Source organism: Pituophis catenifer, unplaced genomic scaffold (assembly GCF_029215685.1).
Source record: "Pituophis catenifer annectens isolate HBS135680 unplaced genomic scaffold, rPitCat1.0.hap2 SCAF_1, whole genome shotgun sequence".
Lineage (NCBI taxonomy): Eukaryota > Metazoa > Chordata > Lepidosauria > Squamata > Colubridae > Pituophis > Pituophis catenifer.
The window spans coordinates 66,003,049-66,022,805 of record NW_027256881.1 but is presented as its reverse complement, the minus strand read 5'-3'; the positions used below and the strand labels follow the sequence as shown (position 1 = coordinate 66,022,805).

At 36.0% G+C, this 19,757-nt stretch overlaps 2 protein-coding genes across 2 annotated transcripts in view; one reads left to right on the top strand and one right to left on the bottom strand.

The window, feature by feature from the left end:
• Positions 1-327: 327 nt before the first annotated feature.
• SPMIP3 (sperm microtubule inner protein 3) lies at positions 328-6,759 on the top strand. The gene is made up of 4 exons (XM_070950548.1): positions 328-395; positions 2,852-2,944; positions 5,042-5,217; positions 6,647-6,759. Exons 1-4 carry the CDS (start codon positions 328-330, stop codon positions 6,757-6,759), a joined length of 450 nt encoding a protein of 149 aa, XP_070806649.1.
• Positions 6,760-10,522: 3,763 nt separating this feature from the next.
• The window catches only part of ADSS2 (adenylosuccinate synthase 2), a 30,138-nt gene continuing 20,903 nt past the window's right edge, over positions 10,523-19,757 (bottom strand). Inside the window, 7 exon segments of the mRNA XM_070932533.1 lie at positions 10,523-11,183; positions 12,160-12,309; positions 12,783-12,880; positions 15,238-15,362; positions 17,669-17,823; positions 18,610-18,736; positions 19,561-19,642. Coding sequence (XP_070788634.1) covers positions 11,131-11,183; positions 12,160-12,309; positions 12,783-12,880; positions 15,238-15,362; positions 17,669-17,823; positions 18,610-18,736; positions 19,561-19,642 — 790 coding nt within the window. The 3' untranslated portion in view covers positions 10,523-11,130.

Genomic DNA, 19,757 nt, shown 5'->3' with positions numbered 1-19,757 from the left:
CTATTCTAGAGAGTAAGCATAGTAACAGATTGCCATGTAATTTCAATTTCTATCTTTTTGTGTATGGCACTTGTTTATTAGCCCATGCACAGATAAGCCTTCTCTAGAATTTTTAACCAAAATACAATGGAAATTGTTGGTTGGCTTATCCCTGAGTGGTGTTTTTTCATAGTATTTTGAGTAAAAGTATAAAGGTTGGTTTATCTGTGGGTGGGCTTCTACATGAGTATACATAATATTACGAGACTATGATTTTATACATCGAGTCAATATTGAATTAGTAGCAATAGGTATTACAATGTATTTTTTTTTCCTCTAGAAATTATCATGGCAGGACAAGTTGCAGCAATAAAATTACGACAGTTTATAGACCCAGCACCAGAGACCATTCCAGGGTAAAGTATAAAAAACAATCCATCCCTCAAGGTTGATCCAGGATCTCAGAATGATTATTTTGAGGTTATTTAAGTCACCTTACTAAACATAACATTAAACTAATTACAATGAAGCAATCTAATTACAAATCTCAAATGACTTTTTCATGCATCATAGAAAGGAAGGGATACGGTAGGGTTAAAACTTTGCTTCAGAATATTTTTAATGCGCTGAAAATATTTTACAAACATTTTTGTTTTGCGATTCACATCAGAATGCCCTAATAAGCAGTTGAAATAATTGTTTTAGACTGGTGGGAATATTTGAAATTTTAAAGACCTGCCGTAGGGAGGCTTGACCAAAAGATAAGGTAAAAATTGCTCCACTGGTGCCTGTTTTCTATTCATCAGCTTACTTTGCCTTTTTTCCCTGAGTAGGCGGGCAAATGTTTAATACTTTTATTGGTCAAGAACAGGATTTGTAGGACATTTGGAATGGAAGCCTATACAAACTTTATACAGGTAGTCCTCAACATACATCAGTTCATTTAGTGACTGTTCAAAGTTATAACAGCAGTGAAAAAAATGACTGTTTTCACACTTATAACCATGGCAGCATCCCCATGGTCATATCATCAAAATTACACTTGGCAACTGACTCATATTTATGACACTTGCACTGTGTCATGTGATCACCTTTTACAACCTTCTGACAAGCAAAGTCAATGGAGAAGCCAGATTCATTTCAAAACCATGTTATTTACTTAACAATTGAAGTGGTTCACTTAACAACTGTGGCAAGAAAGGTTGTAAAATGGGGCAAAATTTACTTAACAAATGTTTCAATTAGCAACATAAATTTTGGGTTCAATTGTGGGCGTAAGCAAAGGACTACCTATATATTAAACTTGTGCTTAATATATCAGCAGTTTTGAACTTGCATTCTCCTATATAGAATTGTCTTGTACAGTTCTAAGAAGAAGACTCTCTCATGACTTCCTATGTCCAGGAAATCTGAAGGGATGATGAAGCACTGGGTGTTTCAAGTCAGGAATTTCCTCCCTCTCCCTTTTCAGCAGGATTGTTACCAGGCCAGGAATGATCTTGCTGACAGAAAAGAAGGATCTATCTAGCAATAGCAACAGCAGTTACGACAAATATTGCTTCATAGTGCTTTACAACACTAAGCAGTGTAGAGTCAGCATATTGCCTCTAACAATCTGGGTCCTCATTTTATCGACCTCGGAAGGATGGAAAACAGAGTCAACCTTGAACTGGCTAGGACTGAACTCATGGCAGTGGGCAGAGTTACCCTGCAATACCACATTCTAACCACTGCCCCACCATTTAGTTTCAGAATGTATTGTTAGGTAAATTAGCTAAATGTGGTTACAAGCATTTCAAGCCGCAATCTGTTACTAATTTGGCAACTGAAGTGATTCACTTAACAACTGTGGCAAGAAAGGTAGTAAATGGGCAAAACTCATTTAACAAATGTCCCACTTAGCAACAGAAATTTTGGACTCAATTGTGGTCGTAAGTCGAGGACTATCTGTATAGTCCTATTTTGGTTAATAATGATTAAATATTAATTATAGTTGCAGTGATTTGTTATAAAAACCATTTTGTCTATATGTTCTAGAAACAACGGAGCATGGATTACAATTTCATAATCAGTATTAAGTATTTTAAAATGTTGATTAATACAATTTTCATTTATTTTATTAATTTGATAAAACAGGTAAGCAGGATAAATTTATTTATTTAGATTGATTTTTTTATCCTGCCTTTCAACTGACTATAAAGCTCTCCAGACTTCGGAGCATTTTTAAAATTTGCAAATCAAGCCAATCAAAAGTATGTTTCTACCCAAATCATTTTGGCTAAGGAGAAAACAACTCTTTTCTTACTTCATGGTAGCAGAGGTGGATTTCAGCAGGTTCTGACCGGTTCTGGAGAACCGGTAGTGGAAATTTTGAGTAGTTCAGAGAACCGGTAGTAAAAATTCTGACTGGCCCCGCCCCCATCTATTCTCTGCCTCCCAAGTCCCAGCTGATCGGGAGGAAATGGGGATTTTGCAGTAACCTTCCCCTGCATTGGGGAGGGAATTGACATTTTACAGTATCCTTCCCCTGCCACGCCCACCAAACCATGCCATGCCCACCAAGCCACACCCACAGAACCGGTAGTAAAAAAATTTGAAACCCACCACTGGGTAGAAGTAACTAGTAAAAATTGGATAACTGCAGAAATGTATCACAGATTAACTATATAACTAACAGGAACCTCACCAGTTCCACAATGGTTTCTTTAGGCATTATCATTGTGTTAGTCATAGAAAAAAATAGTGCAATTTTTGAGCTTTAGGATAGATTTTATTTAATAGCTGGATGTTTAGCCATTAATCTACTAAATTAATGCAAATTAGAAAAATCTATTTCAAATATAAATGCTCATTCAATCGTTCGTTCTATTAGAACTATTTTTCATCAGGGAAAGGATGTTATTGGTTACTTTCCTGGACAGCTGGCACGACTTTATATTGCATATCCTCCTGAAGGACGGTTAAGGTAAAAGAAATATCCTTATTCTTCATTATCAATTTTAAAGACATACCTACAACATTCTACAAATTTCCTTTTCAGTCCTAATTCAGAAAATGATTGTGAAAGTAGGAAATTTGTTTCTCCCCCACCCCCACCCCATTTATCCTAGATTCCTAACAAGGGATCTTTTACTTACACAACCATTTGTTCAATGACTATTAAAAGTTACAATGGCACTGCAAAAAATGACACTGTCTTACAACCTATTAACTCATTTATGATTGTCGCAGCATCCCCACAGTCATGTGATTAATATTTGGGCACTTAGTAATTAGCAAGGTGGATAAAAATTTATTTTTTAAAAAAATAATTGGATTTTTAAAAATTTAAATCAGTTTTTTTTAAGTTTAAACTGGATTTTTTTTTTATCATTCATTTTAATAAAATGTTTTTGGAGTAAAAATCTATCCAAAGATAGTTTTCTATTTAAGATACATTAATAATTTAGTTTATTCAGCCTGAAATGGAGCTTAATTCTGTAGAATGAGACTGTATATTCTGCAATATTTATATTTTTGATAAATTCATTCAATGAATCCAAGCTCTTCAAGCTAAATAGGAAACCTTCCATTTTGTTTGAAAATAATAATATTAAAAGTTCTAACTACCAGCAAGAATGAGTCCTTACATTTAAAGAACACCTGTCACTTCAGATCCATTACGGCAGCGCATGTTAGCGGGCCTTCACTCACCTGCTGCCCGCCATGTCCCTCACCTTGTTGTGTCACTGCCGCATCACCAGCCATCCATTAAAGTGAATGGGATTGTTGGTGGGTCAACAGCGGGTTAGAGGAGGAGCCACTGCGGGACAGGAATGATAGGTGCTCTTTAAAAATTATGATTTAAATTGAGTTGATTTAAATCAAGCCTTTTTACTAGTGATTTAACTCGATTTAAATCAAATCCATCCTGGTAATTAACAAGTATTTATGATGGTTGCAGCATCTGGGAGTCATGAAACTACCATTTGAGATTTTCCCAGTCAGTTTCTGACAAGCAAAGTCAATGGGAAAGCCAGATTTGCTTCACAACCACAATTCACTTAACAAATTACGCACAGTCACTCATGCCCTCGTCACTTCTCGTCTGGACTATTGTAACGCTCTCTACATGGGGCTCCCCTTGAGGTGCACCCGGAGGCTCCAACTGGCGCAGAGTGCGGCCGCGCGGGTGGTTATGGGAGCAGCGTGGAGCTCCCATGTAACACCTCTCCTGCGCGAGCTGCACTGGCTCCCGGTGGTCTTCCGGGTGCGCTTCAAGGTTCTGGTTACCACCTTTAAAGCGCTCCATGGCTTAGGACCTGGTTACTTACGGGACCGCCTACTACCATCAATAGCCTCCCACCGACCAGTACGCTCCCACAGAGAGGGGCTCCTCCAGGTGCCGTTGGCCAAACAATGTCGGCTGTCGGCCCCTAGGGGGAGAGCCTTCTCTGTGGGGGCACCGATGATCTGGAATGAGCTCCCCCCAGAGATACGGAGGATTCCGGATCTGCGCACCTTTCGCCGCGAGCTGAAGACTCTTTTATTTCATCAAGCTGGCCTCGCCTAAATCTTCTCCCTTTTAAGTGTAAATTTTAAATTTTTACTGTATTTTAAAATACGGGTATTTTAAATTATGGGTATCAATTCAGCCTAATTTATTTAATTCATTTTATTCGATTTTAAATTTTGTACATGTATGTGTTTTATTTCATGGCTGTTCACCGCCCTGAGTCCTTCGGGAGTAGGGCGGTATAGAAATTCAATAAAATAAATAAATAATAAATAAATGCAGTTATTTACTTAAGAACCATAGGGAAAAAAAAGTCATAAAATCTGCCGTGATTTACTTAACAACCCTCTTTCTTGCTAACAGAAATTTTGACTCCAAATATGGTCATAGGTGGGAATTATCTGTATTCATTTGTAAGCCATAACACTGCTTACTGCATTGGCAGCATAGTCTTCATTAAGATCCCTAGACAAAGGTTTGGACATGGTGCTATTCTTATGGGTAGTCTACAGTTTAGCAAATTAGACTATTTTGACAAACTCTGAACTATTTATGCTTTTCATTTAGACCTTTTACAAAGCTACCACCAGCTCCCAAAAAAGAAGAAGTCATATATCCACATGAGTTTGATTATTTAATACTGCACCAGTATATTCATTATCAAAATGCAAAGATGAAGGTCCTTGACTGGTACACACAAACTACATACAAAGAAGCATTTACATTACCATGTTTCAAATCAGGTGGGTAAATTCATAACCTGCTAGCACATTTCATATACAAACATATATTCTGTCAGGACACTGGAATAGAATTATCTATGATCAACAGACCCTTTCAAAATTACACAAAATACAGCTGAGGAAAAATATTCAGTTTGCAATAAGGCATGATGTGTATTGGACTTTTAAATAAAATCTTTTCTGGATTTACTATACTGACATATTTTACTATCAGTATTTGACATATCCTGAAATTGAAAAAGTGACATGTATTTTCAATTACAGTAGACAAGATGCACAAAATCACTAGACCAGCTAAGCATCATTACATGTAGCTGAATTAAAATTTAAAACTTATAACCTATTAAAGAAACAAATAAGCCAATACAGCTCATGTAATAGTGGTAGGGCACCAATAAGAGACCAGCGAATTTTAGAAATACCAAAATTCTCAACAACCTTCCTTTAAAAAGGAAAGTTGGAAACTGGATGAAAGTTGTGCAGTATTGTTAGGTCCAAGGAAGTTTTGGGGAGGGGGACAGATCACTGGCCAGTTCAGTAAAGGCAGAATCAGTATCTTAAGATACTGTGTTTCCCTGAAAGTAAGACCGTCTTATATTTTTTTTGAACCCCGAAATCATCGCTTATTTTGGGGTGTGGAGCAAGATGGGGCTCCTCTTGCCATCCTGATTTCCAGCTCTGCGTTTAAATATTTTCGGGAAGGGCTTATTTTCAGGATTATTATTTTAGCGCATGCTCAAAAGCCCGATTGGGCTTATATCAGGGGATGTTTTATTTTCGGGAAAACAGGATACTTGTCTTAAGATACTTCATATCCTAGAACTCCTTGGAAAATCAGGAAGTTCCATGGGATCCCAGGTCACAGAATCCATATAAGTGTGATCTGATCTAAGGTCTGTTGTCACCTGCACATTCCAAATAGTAACTATACCTCAGCCGGAACATGCAAGAGTTTCAGGAATAATCCCACATTCCCTGCACTGGGTTTATCAGTTGGCTGAGGTACACTGATTAAATAGGTCCTTCCTACCTCCAGTAGGAGGCAGAATACTCCAGAGATAGAAGGGAGTGATCTATTATCCATGGCAAGGAATGATGCCACAAAAATGAAAAACAAGTCAGAGTATGACCTTGGTGTGAATCCAGCCCACCTCCCAACCCTCAATTCCACACCCAGATATGTGAGAAAATGCAAATATATCAGTCATGGCAAATCATGAATTAAAAAAGAAGACAATTCACTAAAGAGCACTGGGGACAAGACATTTAAGGAGAATATGTATCTGGAGAATTTGAAGTCTGCTTATATATTAGTACTGGTATCTAGATAATGGAAATGTTACACATTGCTACCAAATCTTGTCAAATTTGGATTTTGTGTTTTCTAAATTCAGGAGCAAAAACATTTTTTTTTCTTTTAAAATTATAGGTAGTGCAGATAGCTATCGCCACAGATCAGATGCTGAAATACTATCACTTTGGAAAAGTACATCTGCTATGAAGAAAGAGAGAATTAAACCTTCTTTCATGGGTTTTGGATAACTGCTAACTTCTGAAGTTCTTCTCTTTTTTAAAAGCAGCAATATGAAAGGATCCTATTAGACTTCTTCTAATCCAAATGTACTAAAGATGACTGCTAGCCCTATGCAAAAGCTGTACAATATGGTTAGATTCAACTATAGAACCCTTCTAAAATTCTATTGTAAATAGCGAAAAGGTAAAAAAATATTTCAGTCTAAGAAAAGGAACTTCAACAAAATAATGGATTAAGAAGCAGCATTGCAGCCTCTCACTGTAGTAAATAGCAGTCATTGTTATAGGAAGCTTTTTATGAAAAAAATGTTCTATTTTGTCTCAAATAGACACAAAATTAAAAAGTAATTTTCAACATCTCAAGAAACAATTTTTTTTTCACTATTTCATAGTCACATGATTATTACTACAATGTTTTTTTAACCATCTGTTTGGATAATTTAATCGAGTTTGATGGATTCACCACACATTTTGAACATTTAAAAATATTATTGGCACCATTTATTTTTATTTATATTTTTCCAGAAACTTTCTAGTGCACTGAAGGGAAATCATTTAAGAACACGGAATAATTTTGCAAAATAATCAAAAAGTAATACCCAACCGTTATTACCATTTTTGGGTTCCTGGTTCAGTCTTATTTTTTTCTAATCACAAAAGTGTTCCAGCATACAATAGACATGAACAACAAAGATTGGCAGCTTTGTAGATTTGTAATTAATTATGTGCATTGTATGCATTCTCTTTGTATTACCACTGTAATTTAAGGGTACACATGATCAATTTGCCAAACAACTGAATGAAAAATTGTATTCCTATAAAAATAAGGAAAAGAGACACTGAGAAAATATGTCTATGCTTCACGTAACAAAGCAGTACAAATTTGTACCATTCTTTAAACCACTTTAAAGCACTTCCATGGCAACTTAATTTAATGAAAGATGAAACTGATTATGCCCCTTGCATGTTTTCTGAAATGTGTCCTTATTTCAGTCTGGTTTTCAATGTACATTTTTCAATTGGATATGAATAACCCAGGACATAATTTAACAAATGACAGAGATGGTCAGGACATATATTTTCTAATAACAACACTAATAACAGGAAAAATTCTCCTATTAGAACAGAGTCACTCTAATTTCTCTACAATTACAAAACCAAAGCTTTAAAGCTCTAAAAGCAAATGCCTATGGAGATCCTCAATCATCCAGGTCATGCTTGTCCCAAAGGTGCTTTTCCAAAAGGCAACTGGATTTTCTGGGTTCCATTCCTTGAAAACATTTCCCTTCTCATCCAAGAAGTTTCTTCAGTTCACAGATTTCAGTTCACATTAGAAAGCAAATGATTTTTTTAAAAAAACTTTTTAACCCAAACATAATTGGTTAGTCTAAAACTTGGGACAAACACAAATGTGTAATCAGTAAAGTTGTTATTAGACATTCTAAGGAATCTGTACCATCTGTGATGTCATACATGCCCCAAAATAACAAGCAGTAGGAGCACTGGTGCTTCTTAAAAATACTAGCTCTTCAAGCACATTCATTATTTGACAGAGCTCTAAGAAACTTGATGAAACTAGATACAGAACTTAAATGTGTGTAGAGCGCAGTAAACTAAAGTCTGAGGTTTTTTTCTTTCATATGTGCATAAGTAAAATCTTAAATTTATAAAATATAAAAATGGTCCAGTAACTAACATACAGTAGCATTATTCACTCCACGTTAAATATGAGCTTAAATAAAACAAGTAATGTTCAAATATTCAATGAACACAGAAAACACAAAATACAAAGTACTAGAGTAAGAAAAGTAGCAATTTGCTGATATTTCTTTCAGTGCTAGGCATCAAATCTTAAAGACAGAACCAGAATATGTTAGTCTAGTACAGCGGTTCTCAACCTGTGGGTCGGGACCCCTTTGGGGGTCGAATGACCCTTTCAAAGGGGTCGCCTAAGACCATCGGAAAACACATATTTTCAATAGTTATAGGAATAATTTTATGGTTGGGGGTCACCACAACATGAGGAATTATATTAAAGGGTCACGGCATCAGGAAGGTTGAGAACCACTGGTCTAGTAAGAAAACCAGATATACAAGAAGCAAACATTCCAAAATGTGGACGGAGGTATAATTTTGAAAGCATAATTATCAAAGCCTTGTTTAGGATCAAACATAATTCTGCTCTATGAAAATAAATCTAAATGCAGGGCTGAGGGTTTATTTATTTACTTTTTAAGTTTTAGCAATCAGGAAAATGAATCTTTGACACAAATTGGCTCAGGGTAACATTAAAGAAAAAGGTGTATATGACAGCAGTTAAAATATTATTGTTGTAATATTTACAAGCAAGAACATCAAGGCTGGCACTTGTTTGGATCAGAAATACTAGGAATAACATACTTGTTTCTGAGTACAAAGAAAACTTGGAAAACTTTGGTTTTCTAAAATACTTTATCTTGTCAACAACAGATGACTTACAATTTTTGCAAGGCCATGTTTAACAAGCAACCTTCTAAAAAGGCATTGTGGCACCAGGGTTTCCATTTATCTTGTCTGGAACATCTTCAAAACTTCTAGTCACTTCTAGCCTATGATTTTTCTGACATAGTCTAATAGTTTAAGATTATTCTGATAATCTTGGTGTGCCCCTTTTTGCTGACTGTAAATTTGCTTTTATTTCAAAATAAAATTCCATGTGCAAAAAAAAAAAAAAAACAACCTCTCCAAAGTAAAAAGAAATAACAGCTATTACAGTGTTGAATCATGGTTATTTTACAGTGAGGGTTTTCTATGTATGTTAGAACTTTATCATGTTTCTTCATGCAACATCTATATCGGTCTAAAGCTTACTGCTAACTTTCCCAGAAAGTGAGGTGGTATTTTCACAGAAATTTTTTAAAAGCTGCTGTTTCCCCTCCATCCTCACATTTTATCAAAAGGAATTAATACATTATTTTAAGAGTTCACACTCCAAGATACATTTTTCAGAACTCATGACAACGATCATGAAAATGTACATTCTGGAAAATGTACTTCAAATGACATGATTGCACACGTTGCAAATATGAACAGGACTGGAAAACTTAAGTTAAATTCCCTGATGTTAGCATCTTGTTTTTAGATACTATGCTGTAAGACAGCTATTAGATATAACCTATTAATAAAATGTCAGTTAAAAATATACATGTACATTCAATTATTGCATCCTACGTGAAGCCGTGGCTCACCCCTCCTAAAATACTGCAGGAATAAAGGTACAGAAGAATTACATAGAAACAGAGTGAAAATCAGCATTCTTCATCTTACAAAATAATGCCCACAGAGTAAGAAAAGGTCATGAATGGTGTTAAGGTTAAAGAATATTATTGGCTTGAAATTACTTCAATTTCTACAAGCTAGTTCAATACAGACATACAATACACTCAAAAGAAAAGTCTTTAGCAAAGCACAACTAGAAACTACAGAATATATTGTCTTGAATATCTGCCAAGGATGAATTCAGTTCTTTAAAAAGTCAATTTACATAAATATTGTTTCTGATGCCTATTTACATAAGGTAGCCAAGTCAGCTTAACCCATAAGGACTTTCTGTGTTAAGAAGCTAATTGGGTGATATTTAGGTCATCCTTTTTCCAATCACCCTCTGAATGGGTGTTACTGAATAGATTGGGCAATAGGCCAATGCAATGATGAATTGAACTGAATGATGAAACTCTGAAATGTAAAGGTATCAATAACGGGGGGGAAAGAATGAACTCCATACGAGGGTATAAACACTTCCAATATTATCATTTATAAATTAAGTTGTACTGTATACATATTAAGCACCCCATCTAAACTATGGTTCATTATTCTTTTAATAAAAACTGTTAACAAAAAAATTAATTTTGTCATCATTATAAAATCACCCCTCTCTTTAATCACACACTACATCAGCAACCATACAAGGTATAACAGCTTTAGGAGTACAAATGAAGATGTAAAACTCTGTGCAAAACTGCATTATCTTAAGCATCCAAAATTTCAGGAAGTAATACCACCAAAAGCAGACGTACAGTAGAGTCAGAAACATAAACAGAAAAAAGGCCTGGGGATACATCTGGAGAAAAAGTATCAGTGGCAAATGGTGGCAGTACTTGCCACTAGAACTTTTGACAAAGTAAGATAAATGATACTGATCTGTCAATGTTTTATAGCAACAACTGTTTTTTTTCCCAGACTACCTCTAGTTGTTTTACATTGTTGTTTTACAAGATGTTTCCAATTTCCTCATCCAAATAATTGCTTATTGGGTTAAGACATGTATGTCTGTGTGAGTGTGTATGTGAACAAGCAGTCTTTGTGGAGTGTGCTTTCCTTTCTTCAAATTATCCAATATCTTTAGAAGAGCTGGATCATCGACTCCCTGGATCTTCCTACTCCAATCCATTTAACTGCAAAAGCAAAAACATTTTTACATCATATCTTGGAAGGAAGTCTTTCTTACGAACTAAAGCATATGCAAAAGCAATAGGAGAAATTATTATTGCTTAAAATTTTAATTATCATTCCATAATTTTAATTACCACATGAAAGTTAGTCAGAAAAGCAAGTTTTATTGTGATTAGATTCTCAAGAAAATCAGCTGGCTCAAACTACATCAGATACCAACTTTACCACTGGCACACAGCTTTTTGCAGATTGGCACACCCTTTTTAAATGTAATCAATATTTAATAGTCCTTTGGTAATTTGGTCATGCCAATTTATTATTCACAAATAATTTATATTAGTAGTTTCATTGAACTAGTTGGTCAATAGTGTGATTAGTGAATTGTGTGATGCTTTGTTCCTTAATCCTTGTTGTGTTACTGATTAGGATCTTTTTTTTTTCCTAGGAATTCTGCAGTATTGATGCAGGGAAAAACAATAACTAGAAAAACTAGTAATTTTGTCATAGTGGGAGGAGGGTGCAAAATATAATATATGAAAACTCAGTATTTTCCATCAACAATCTCTTCTTTTAAATGTACATTTAAAAATTTTATGTCATCTAATGTAAGTGGAGTATGAACTTTTCCAGTTTATCAAGTAATAAAATAATAAATTGTGCTTGTTAAAGCTTAAACACATTTGGGGATAAAATTCCATTCTTTTAATATTAGGACAATCATTTTTAATTGCTCAAAATTCAAAAGGAACTTTTCATTCAATCAATTTAAATTATTATTAAATGCAACAATTTGCTTTTTAAAAAAACAAGTACATTATATGTTCTATTTTTGATTTCTTAGTGCTTCTTATTCATAAACTTAAGATTTACAGACGATGATATGATTGCTAAAAGTAGCTAACAACAAAAATATGAATTGTTGTACAAAAGTATGATTCCCCAAGTATCCCTTCAAACTTGCAGTTGTGTTGCGCTTACCTGGAACTCCGAGCTCCATTTCTATAAATCGAACAAAATTTTGTGCATTTACAGGCAATTCATCAAATGTCCTTGCATTTGATATATCTTTCTTCCATCCTGGGAGAGTCTCATACTGCACCTCTACTTTATTTAAGACTTCTTGGTTTGCTGAGAAGAAAAAAGAACCAGACTATTAGAATTATATTTATGTTACCACAACATAAGACTAATCGATTATTGTGCTCAGGAATTTCTATAGCTGAAGTAACTAAATAATTAGTTATTAAGAGTCCAAAACAATTGTTTTGATCACAGAAAAACATTCATAAAAATAAGGTTAGCTATCCAATCACTGAATTGTAGAATATAAGCCCATCTTAAAATGGTAACTGAATCTTTCCTTTGGTAGTTTACACAATGAATGAAAATAAACAACCAAAGTCTTATATCTTATCAGAGAGGGGAAAGTTCCCTATCCAAGTAATTAATGCAGAGAACTGTATTTTCTTTATAGATGAAATATATGGAATTGTATCAACAAAACCAACTGAAGCGGTGGAGCATATCTAATAGCAACCATATCTTTTTAGTGGCAGTAACATTGTAGAATGAACATATTTGGTACATTTAAATTTTCTTACCTGGGAAATGAGGTATGATTTTATTATCTGATCTGTAGGCAATCCCAATTTTAATTTCAGGAAATACATCCAAAATATCCAATTTGGTAAGAGCCAGTCTGTTTAAAACAAATGTTCAAATTTTAGTTATTTGTAGGCAAACATAAACTCTTGGATTTTAAACTGAGATTTACCTTCTTAAAATACCATCTACTTCAGTATTTGACTGAATACCAAATTACATCAAATAAATTGCAGTTATTCATTAGAGCTGATGCACCAGTTAGCTGCCTGCACATGTAATTTTAGTTCAATATTCTAGGGTACCAATTGTACCGCTGAGAAGTGGCAGCTTTCTTTTTCAGAATCTGCACACAGCTACTGCTATTACTTTTCTTCAAAAATATACAGTATGTTTAAAAGCAATTCTTTTTGCTAGGGCAGAATAAAAACAATTTTAAGAGGCGAAATGTAAAATTAAACTAAAAACAAAAGCTAAAAACACAATAATTATTTCTAAAGAGCAAAAATGGAATAACTGCAGTAACAAATTTTGATTAAAATCAGCATGAAATACTTTAAAAAAAAATTACTATATGAAAAGTCTTAAAAGCATTAAAGTATATATTTGTTTTACCTAGGAAATAATTCCCTTTCTAGAAAAAAAGATTCCAAAACAGGAGACCACTACTGGTGGGTATCACCTTTGAAAATTTCTATAATTATATTATTAACCAAACAAGTCCTATTTGAGTAGAGAACTCAATGGTATGTGGGAATGATTTGGAACAAAGGGCAATCAGACAAAACGAAAGGAACAGACAGATAAAAGGCAGCTTAGCCTGCAGCAGAAATGTGGGCGGGGCAGGAGGGTCAAAAGAGATTTCCCCCCCCCCTGTTTTTTGAGCTGTGAAGGGATGCTAGTTGGGGAGAGATTTCAGATTTGTAAGGTTCTGTTAATACAACCTTACAGTAAAGAATTGGCTCATGTGGTTGTGTTTTCTGTCTGGTCTAACCCATAAGGCTGACATACAACCAATATGGTCAAGAACCAATTGCTTAACTTTGGTGCTGTACCCTCCATTTTCAGAAAAAACTACTATTCCTCTTCTAGAACACATTTTTAGGAACAATATTATAATAAAGAAAACTTAAATGAATTGAAAAAAATCCCAAAACATTCCTAAAACTTTAATTAACACAAGGCATATTCTCATCTATATTGAATTCTATCAACTCAAGTAAATCGCATTTTCCTAGTGATTCACTCAGAAACTCAGAAAAGAAATTCAGTGATAGAAAATAGAGCTAGATATAATTAACTACTTAAAAAAAACCTGCTAATATCATTAACCGATCTGCCAAAGCCCTGTCACCCTAACAATTCCCTATTTAAATTCAAAACAGACAGTCCACTGTTAATGTACAACATACAATAGTTCATTTAATGGCCTTTCAAAGTTACAATGGCACTGAAAAACTAACTTATCACCGTTTTTCACATGTACAACCGTTGCAGCATCCCCATGGTCATCTGATCAAAATTCAGGTGCTTGGCAACTGACTCATATTTATGAGGGCTGCAGTATCCCAGGGCTACATGATCCCCTTTTGCGACCTTCTGACAAGCAAAGTCAATGGGAAAGCCAGAGTCACTTAACAGCTAAATTACATATTACTAAATATGTCTATATAAAATCTACCTAAATATTATTACATAAACATATGTAATAACATATTACGTATGTTATTAAATTAACCACTGCAGTGATTCACTTAACAGCTGTGTCTAGAAAGGTTGTAAAATGAGACAAAATTCACTTAGCAACTGTCTCAATTAGCAACAGAAATTTTGGGCTCATTTGTGGCCATAAATCGAGGATTACCTATACTACATTTCCATCCTGAAATATGTAAAATTAGTATACATACAAAAGTCTTACAATAACATCCATTTTTAAATCACGAGTTTCTACGATGACATTCAAAAAACTGGAATTTTGTTTCTTGGAGTAATGATTATTTTCATCTGTTACTTTGGAATATTTTAAGGTAAAGGTAAAGGTTCCCCTCACACATATGTGCTAGTCGTTCCCGACTCTAGGGGGCGGTGCTCATCTCCGTTTCAAAGCGAAGAGCAGCACTGTCCGAAGACGTCTCCATGGTCATGTGGCCGGCATGACTAAACGCCAAAGGAGCACGGAATGCTGTTACCTTCCCACCAAAGATGGTCCCTATTTTTCTACTTGCATTTTTTACGTGCTTTCGAACTGCTAGGTTAGTAAAAGCTGGGACAAGTAAGGGGAGCTCACCCCATTACGTGGCACCAGGGATTCGAACCACTGAACTGCCGACCTTTCGATTGACAAGCTCAGCATCTTAGTCACTGAGCCACCACGTCCCCTTGGAATATTTTACAAAACATGTAATATATACCAGTCAATAAGGCCATATGAAACCAGTACACATTACTCACGCAGTGAATCCATTGATCATATGAGCATATCTAAGCAATACGAGATCAAGCCAACCACATCTTCTCTTTCGCCCTGTGGTCACACCAAACTCTTTTCCTCGTGTCTGTAGCAATTCCCCAATTTCCTAAAAAAAACCCAACACAGTATTGATACTATCTTGGAACAATTTTATCAACTTATAAACCCAATCTATTTGTAACAAAATAAAGTATATTTTACATTCTACCCAAGTTAACATATATGAAACAAGATAAAAATATAGAAGCTACCTTTATTAATGTCAGGCAATTTAAAAATACTAGCAAAATAAACAATTTTCTCATAAAGCTATTAATGGCATTTAATGTCTATATGCTAAGAGTGACCTTTGTCTTTCAAATTTAAATGGGGTGCTGAATCTTGTTCAGAATCTTGTCCCATTTTAATTAGAACAAGATTCTGAAAGACAAGTCACTCTTTTGAAGACAGCAAAATCTTGGTTTTGGACAGAGGGGACCACTGGTTTGAAAGAGGGGACAAGGAGACCAGATTTATTAAGATTGAACAGTCTTCTCTCAACGGGGGTGGGGGTGAGTATGACACCACTTATCCCTGTGTCTACAACAGTCTTTTCAGCAGTCTCAAGAAGCAGTCCCATTTGCATTCTGATTCAGTTGACCCTGAGGGTAAAGATGAAACCTCCAAGAGGCCTCAACAACATGGTTGTCTTTGGGACAACCATGACTTGCATGACTCAGAATCTCCTACTCTACTAATCTCTACTATTTTTTTTTTATTTTAAATTTATATACCGCCCTTCTCCCTGAGGACTCAGGGCGGTGTACAGCCAGAATTAAAAAACATAAAATACAAATATTAAAAAACAATTAATATATATATAAATTTGGCCCAAAATTAAAAATACAAACCAATTAAAACATTTAAAATTTCTTCTTAAGCCAGCCCGGCTTGCTGGAAAAAGTGGGTTTTAAGGGCACGGCGGAAGGCACTAAGGTCTTGGATTCTCCTTATCTCTGGGGGCAACTGATTCCAGAGGGTAGGTGCCCCCACAGAGAAGGCCCTCCCCCTGGGGGTCACCAGCCTACATTGATTGGCTGATGGCACCCTGAGGAGGCCCTCTCTGTGGGAGCGCACGGGACGATGGGAGGTCGTCGGTAGCAGCAGGCGGTCTCGAAGATAGCTAGGCCCGATGCCATGGAGCGCTTTAAAGGTGATAACCAGCACCTTGAAGCGCACCCGGAAGACCACTGGGAGCCAGTGCAGCTCGCGCAGGAGCGGTGTTACATGGGAGCATCATGCTGCTCCCATCACTACCCGCGCTGCTGCATTCTGGACCAGTTGGAGCCTCAGGTGCTCTTCAAGGGGAGTCCCATGTAGAGAGCATTGCAGTAGTCAAGGCGAGAGGTGACGAGGGCATGAGTGACTGTGCACAGGGAATCCCGATCAAGAAAGGGCCGCAACTGGCAAATCAGGCGAACCTGACAAAAGGTCCCCCTGGTTACAGCCGTCAGATGTTCCTCCAAGGACAGCTGCATATCCAGGAGGACTCCCAGATTGCGAACCCTTTCTGGGGGGGCCAAAGACTCGCCCCCAATAGTCAGTGATGGAGTCAACTGACTATATCGGGATGCCGGGAGCCACAGCCACTCAGTCTTGGAAGGGTTGAGCTTGAGCCTGTTCCTCCCCATCCAGATCCGTACAGCCTCCAGGCACTGGGACATCACTTCAAGGGCATCATTGGGGTGGCCTGGGGTGGAGATGTACAGCTGGGTGTCATCAGCGTACTGGTGGTATCTCACCCCGAAGCCATGGATGATCTCGCCCGGCGGCTTTACATAAATGTTGAACAGAAGGGGCGAGAGGACCGATCACTGCGGCACTCCACAGATGAGAGGCCTCGAGGTCGACCTCTGCCCCCCTGCCAACACAAACTGCGACCAGTCGGAGAGAAAGGAGGAGAACCACCGCAACACGGTGCCTCCCACCCCCAACTCTTCCAGCCGGTGCAGCATGATACCATGGTCGATGGTATCAAAAGCCGCTGAGAGATCTAACAGGACCAGAACAGAGGAGCAACCCCTGTCCCGAGCCCTCCAGAGATCATCAACCAACGTGACCAATGCCGTTTCCGTGCTGTGCCCAGAACTGAAACCTGACTGGAACGGATCTAAATAAGATGTTTCCTCCAGGAATTGTGGGAACTGTCGCGCGACCACACTCTCCACAACCTTCGCCGTGAAGCGAAGGTTGGAGACAGGACGGTAGTTGGCCAATATTGCCGGATCTAGGGACAGCTTCTTGAGGAGAGGCCTCACCACCGCCTCTTTCAAGGTATTGAGAAAATGGCTATTAAAATCTTTACTTAATTTAATGGAAAATTACATGCATGACATTTGAGGCCATGTATATTTATTTTAACATTATACTTACATTGTTTTGTTCTGTAGGAAAGGCACCAATCCCAACTCTAGTTGTATATGCTTTCACAACTCCATATACTTCACCCACATTCTGAGGTGGCATACCTAAGCCAGTGCAAACACCTCCCACAGTGCAATTTGATGAGGTTACAAAAGGATAAGTGCCTATTAACACAGGTTAATAAAGGGTACATAAATTGTAAGATCTGTATTGTTATAATAAAAGTTCTTGAACAGTGTATAAATTGTGTCTTATTCACAGTGCTGCTTTTTATACCAAGAAACATTTCCACTGAGATATATAGCTGTAGCTCTTATTCATGCTTTATTTAGCACTTATTTATTCCATACAAAATTTACAGCAAGGATATTTTTACAGTTCTGCTTAATTCAGAAATGCTTTCTAGTAAAAACTTTATGTGCACTATTTGAACATGTATTATATGTGCTATCTAACAGATATGCACGTATTTAATTATGTTCCATCATATCACCACAGTTTCTATCAGAAGAAAAGTATATTTATTTCTCAGCTTTTGGAATGCAGGATATTTAAAGTATATTTCTGTGTTTAAATTTGAAGGGGAAGACTAGTTCCATGTGAGGAAACTTATCTCAACATTCCAAATTCTAGACCATTTTATTAAAGCATATTTTCATCCATATCATCATTAGAATAGGAAAAAAAAAGAGTTAGCAATCACTTTCAATATGTTCTAGTTAAAAATAAGTTTTTCAAAAGTATTTACATTACCTAGAATTTATAATACTACCAAAACGAAGAGTTCTATGGCACATTAAAGACTAAACAGTAGTATAAGCTTTAATGGAATACATTATCCTGTGTCGGAAAAAAACACTCATCTCCTAAGGACATGAAAAGTAATTTGAGATGTTATTTATATACTAGTCACTTTTCAGAAGTGAACACGTTTTGTTATTCATACTTACCAAAATCAATGTCCAATAATGTTGCGTTTGCACCTTCCACTAAAATTTTCTTTGGAGAGCCATGCAATGCTTCATGCATAAAATATACCCCATCCTTCACCATTGGTTTGATTCTTTCACTATAGCTCTGGACAAATAAGAGTGTTGCACATATTAGAATTAAATTAGTACATAGTGATGTGCAATAAATAGTAAAGTGCAATGTAGACATTGTGCTAAATATAATAACAATAATAGTCATATGTCTTCCCAACAAGATATCCTTTTGAAATTCAGAGCATTGGATTGTGCCAGTTTGGTGAAAGCTGGTTTAAGTGCCCTGCTTTAAATGAAGTTATGGATGCTACCAATGAGCTACTCTTTGTATGAAAGAAATAGGTATGTATGAGTGTGACTAAATAGTAAAATATTTAAAGGAAACAAATATGTTCTTCTTGTATTAAAAATTAAGAACATCCCCATAGGATCAAATAAAAAGTCTGTATGATCAAACTAACAATATTTGCCAATCAAATACTCTCAACAAAATTGCAAACAACAGGAATATATAACGATCTTATTCTAAGGAGAGTATAATCTCTCTTTAGCTGTGGTTATCTTTTCAAGCCCCATTCATGGATTGTATAGTATTCTGATACTACAAAACAAATGCCTATCCATCCGTAAGACATGGATCCTAAGATTCCAATCACAGATTTTTACAAGAAATATGAGCTTCTAAGAGATAACTTCCTCAAACGAACATGTCTAAAACAGAATTTACTATAAAACAATTTAATCACTAAATACTTTTTCACAGCAATATACAATGACAATCTTTTCGTAGCATCTCTAAAATCTTTATACAGATATTTATTAGTGTTGCAGCTTTCTGTTTTCTTTAAAGCCCTTTCATTAGAGGAAATGTACATAGAAAAATCCATCAGCTAACAGGCCATTTCTGTGTTTTACCTTTAATCTTTTCAATTCTCCTTCAATGTCGATCTCTAATGTAGGGTAAACAGACTTGTATTGATTGGCTAGCACTTTGAATCTAAAAAGTAAAAAAAATATATTCTATTATATGTGTAAAATATTCACACAAATCTTTGATATAGACTTTGCTTTTAGAAAGTGAAAAGAGAGAAAATTATAAGTGAGAAATCCAG

What these genes read in the sequence shown, in the direction of transcription:
- SPMIP3 (XM_070950548.1), top strand. Translation starts at nt 328, where the DNA reads ATGGCAGGACAAGTTGCAGCAATAAAATTACGACAGTTTATAGACCCA. An exon ending in CCTCCTGAAGGACGGTTAAG is followed by an intron (nt 2,945 to 5,041) that starts GTAAAAGAAATA and finishes CTTTTCATTTAG; the next exon opens with ACCTTTTACAAAGCTACCAC. An exon ending in ATTACCATGTTTCAAATCAG is followed by an intron (nt 5,218 to 6,646) that starts GTGGGTAAATTC and finishes TTAAAATTATAG; the next exon opens with GTAGTGCAGATAGCTATCGC.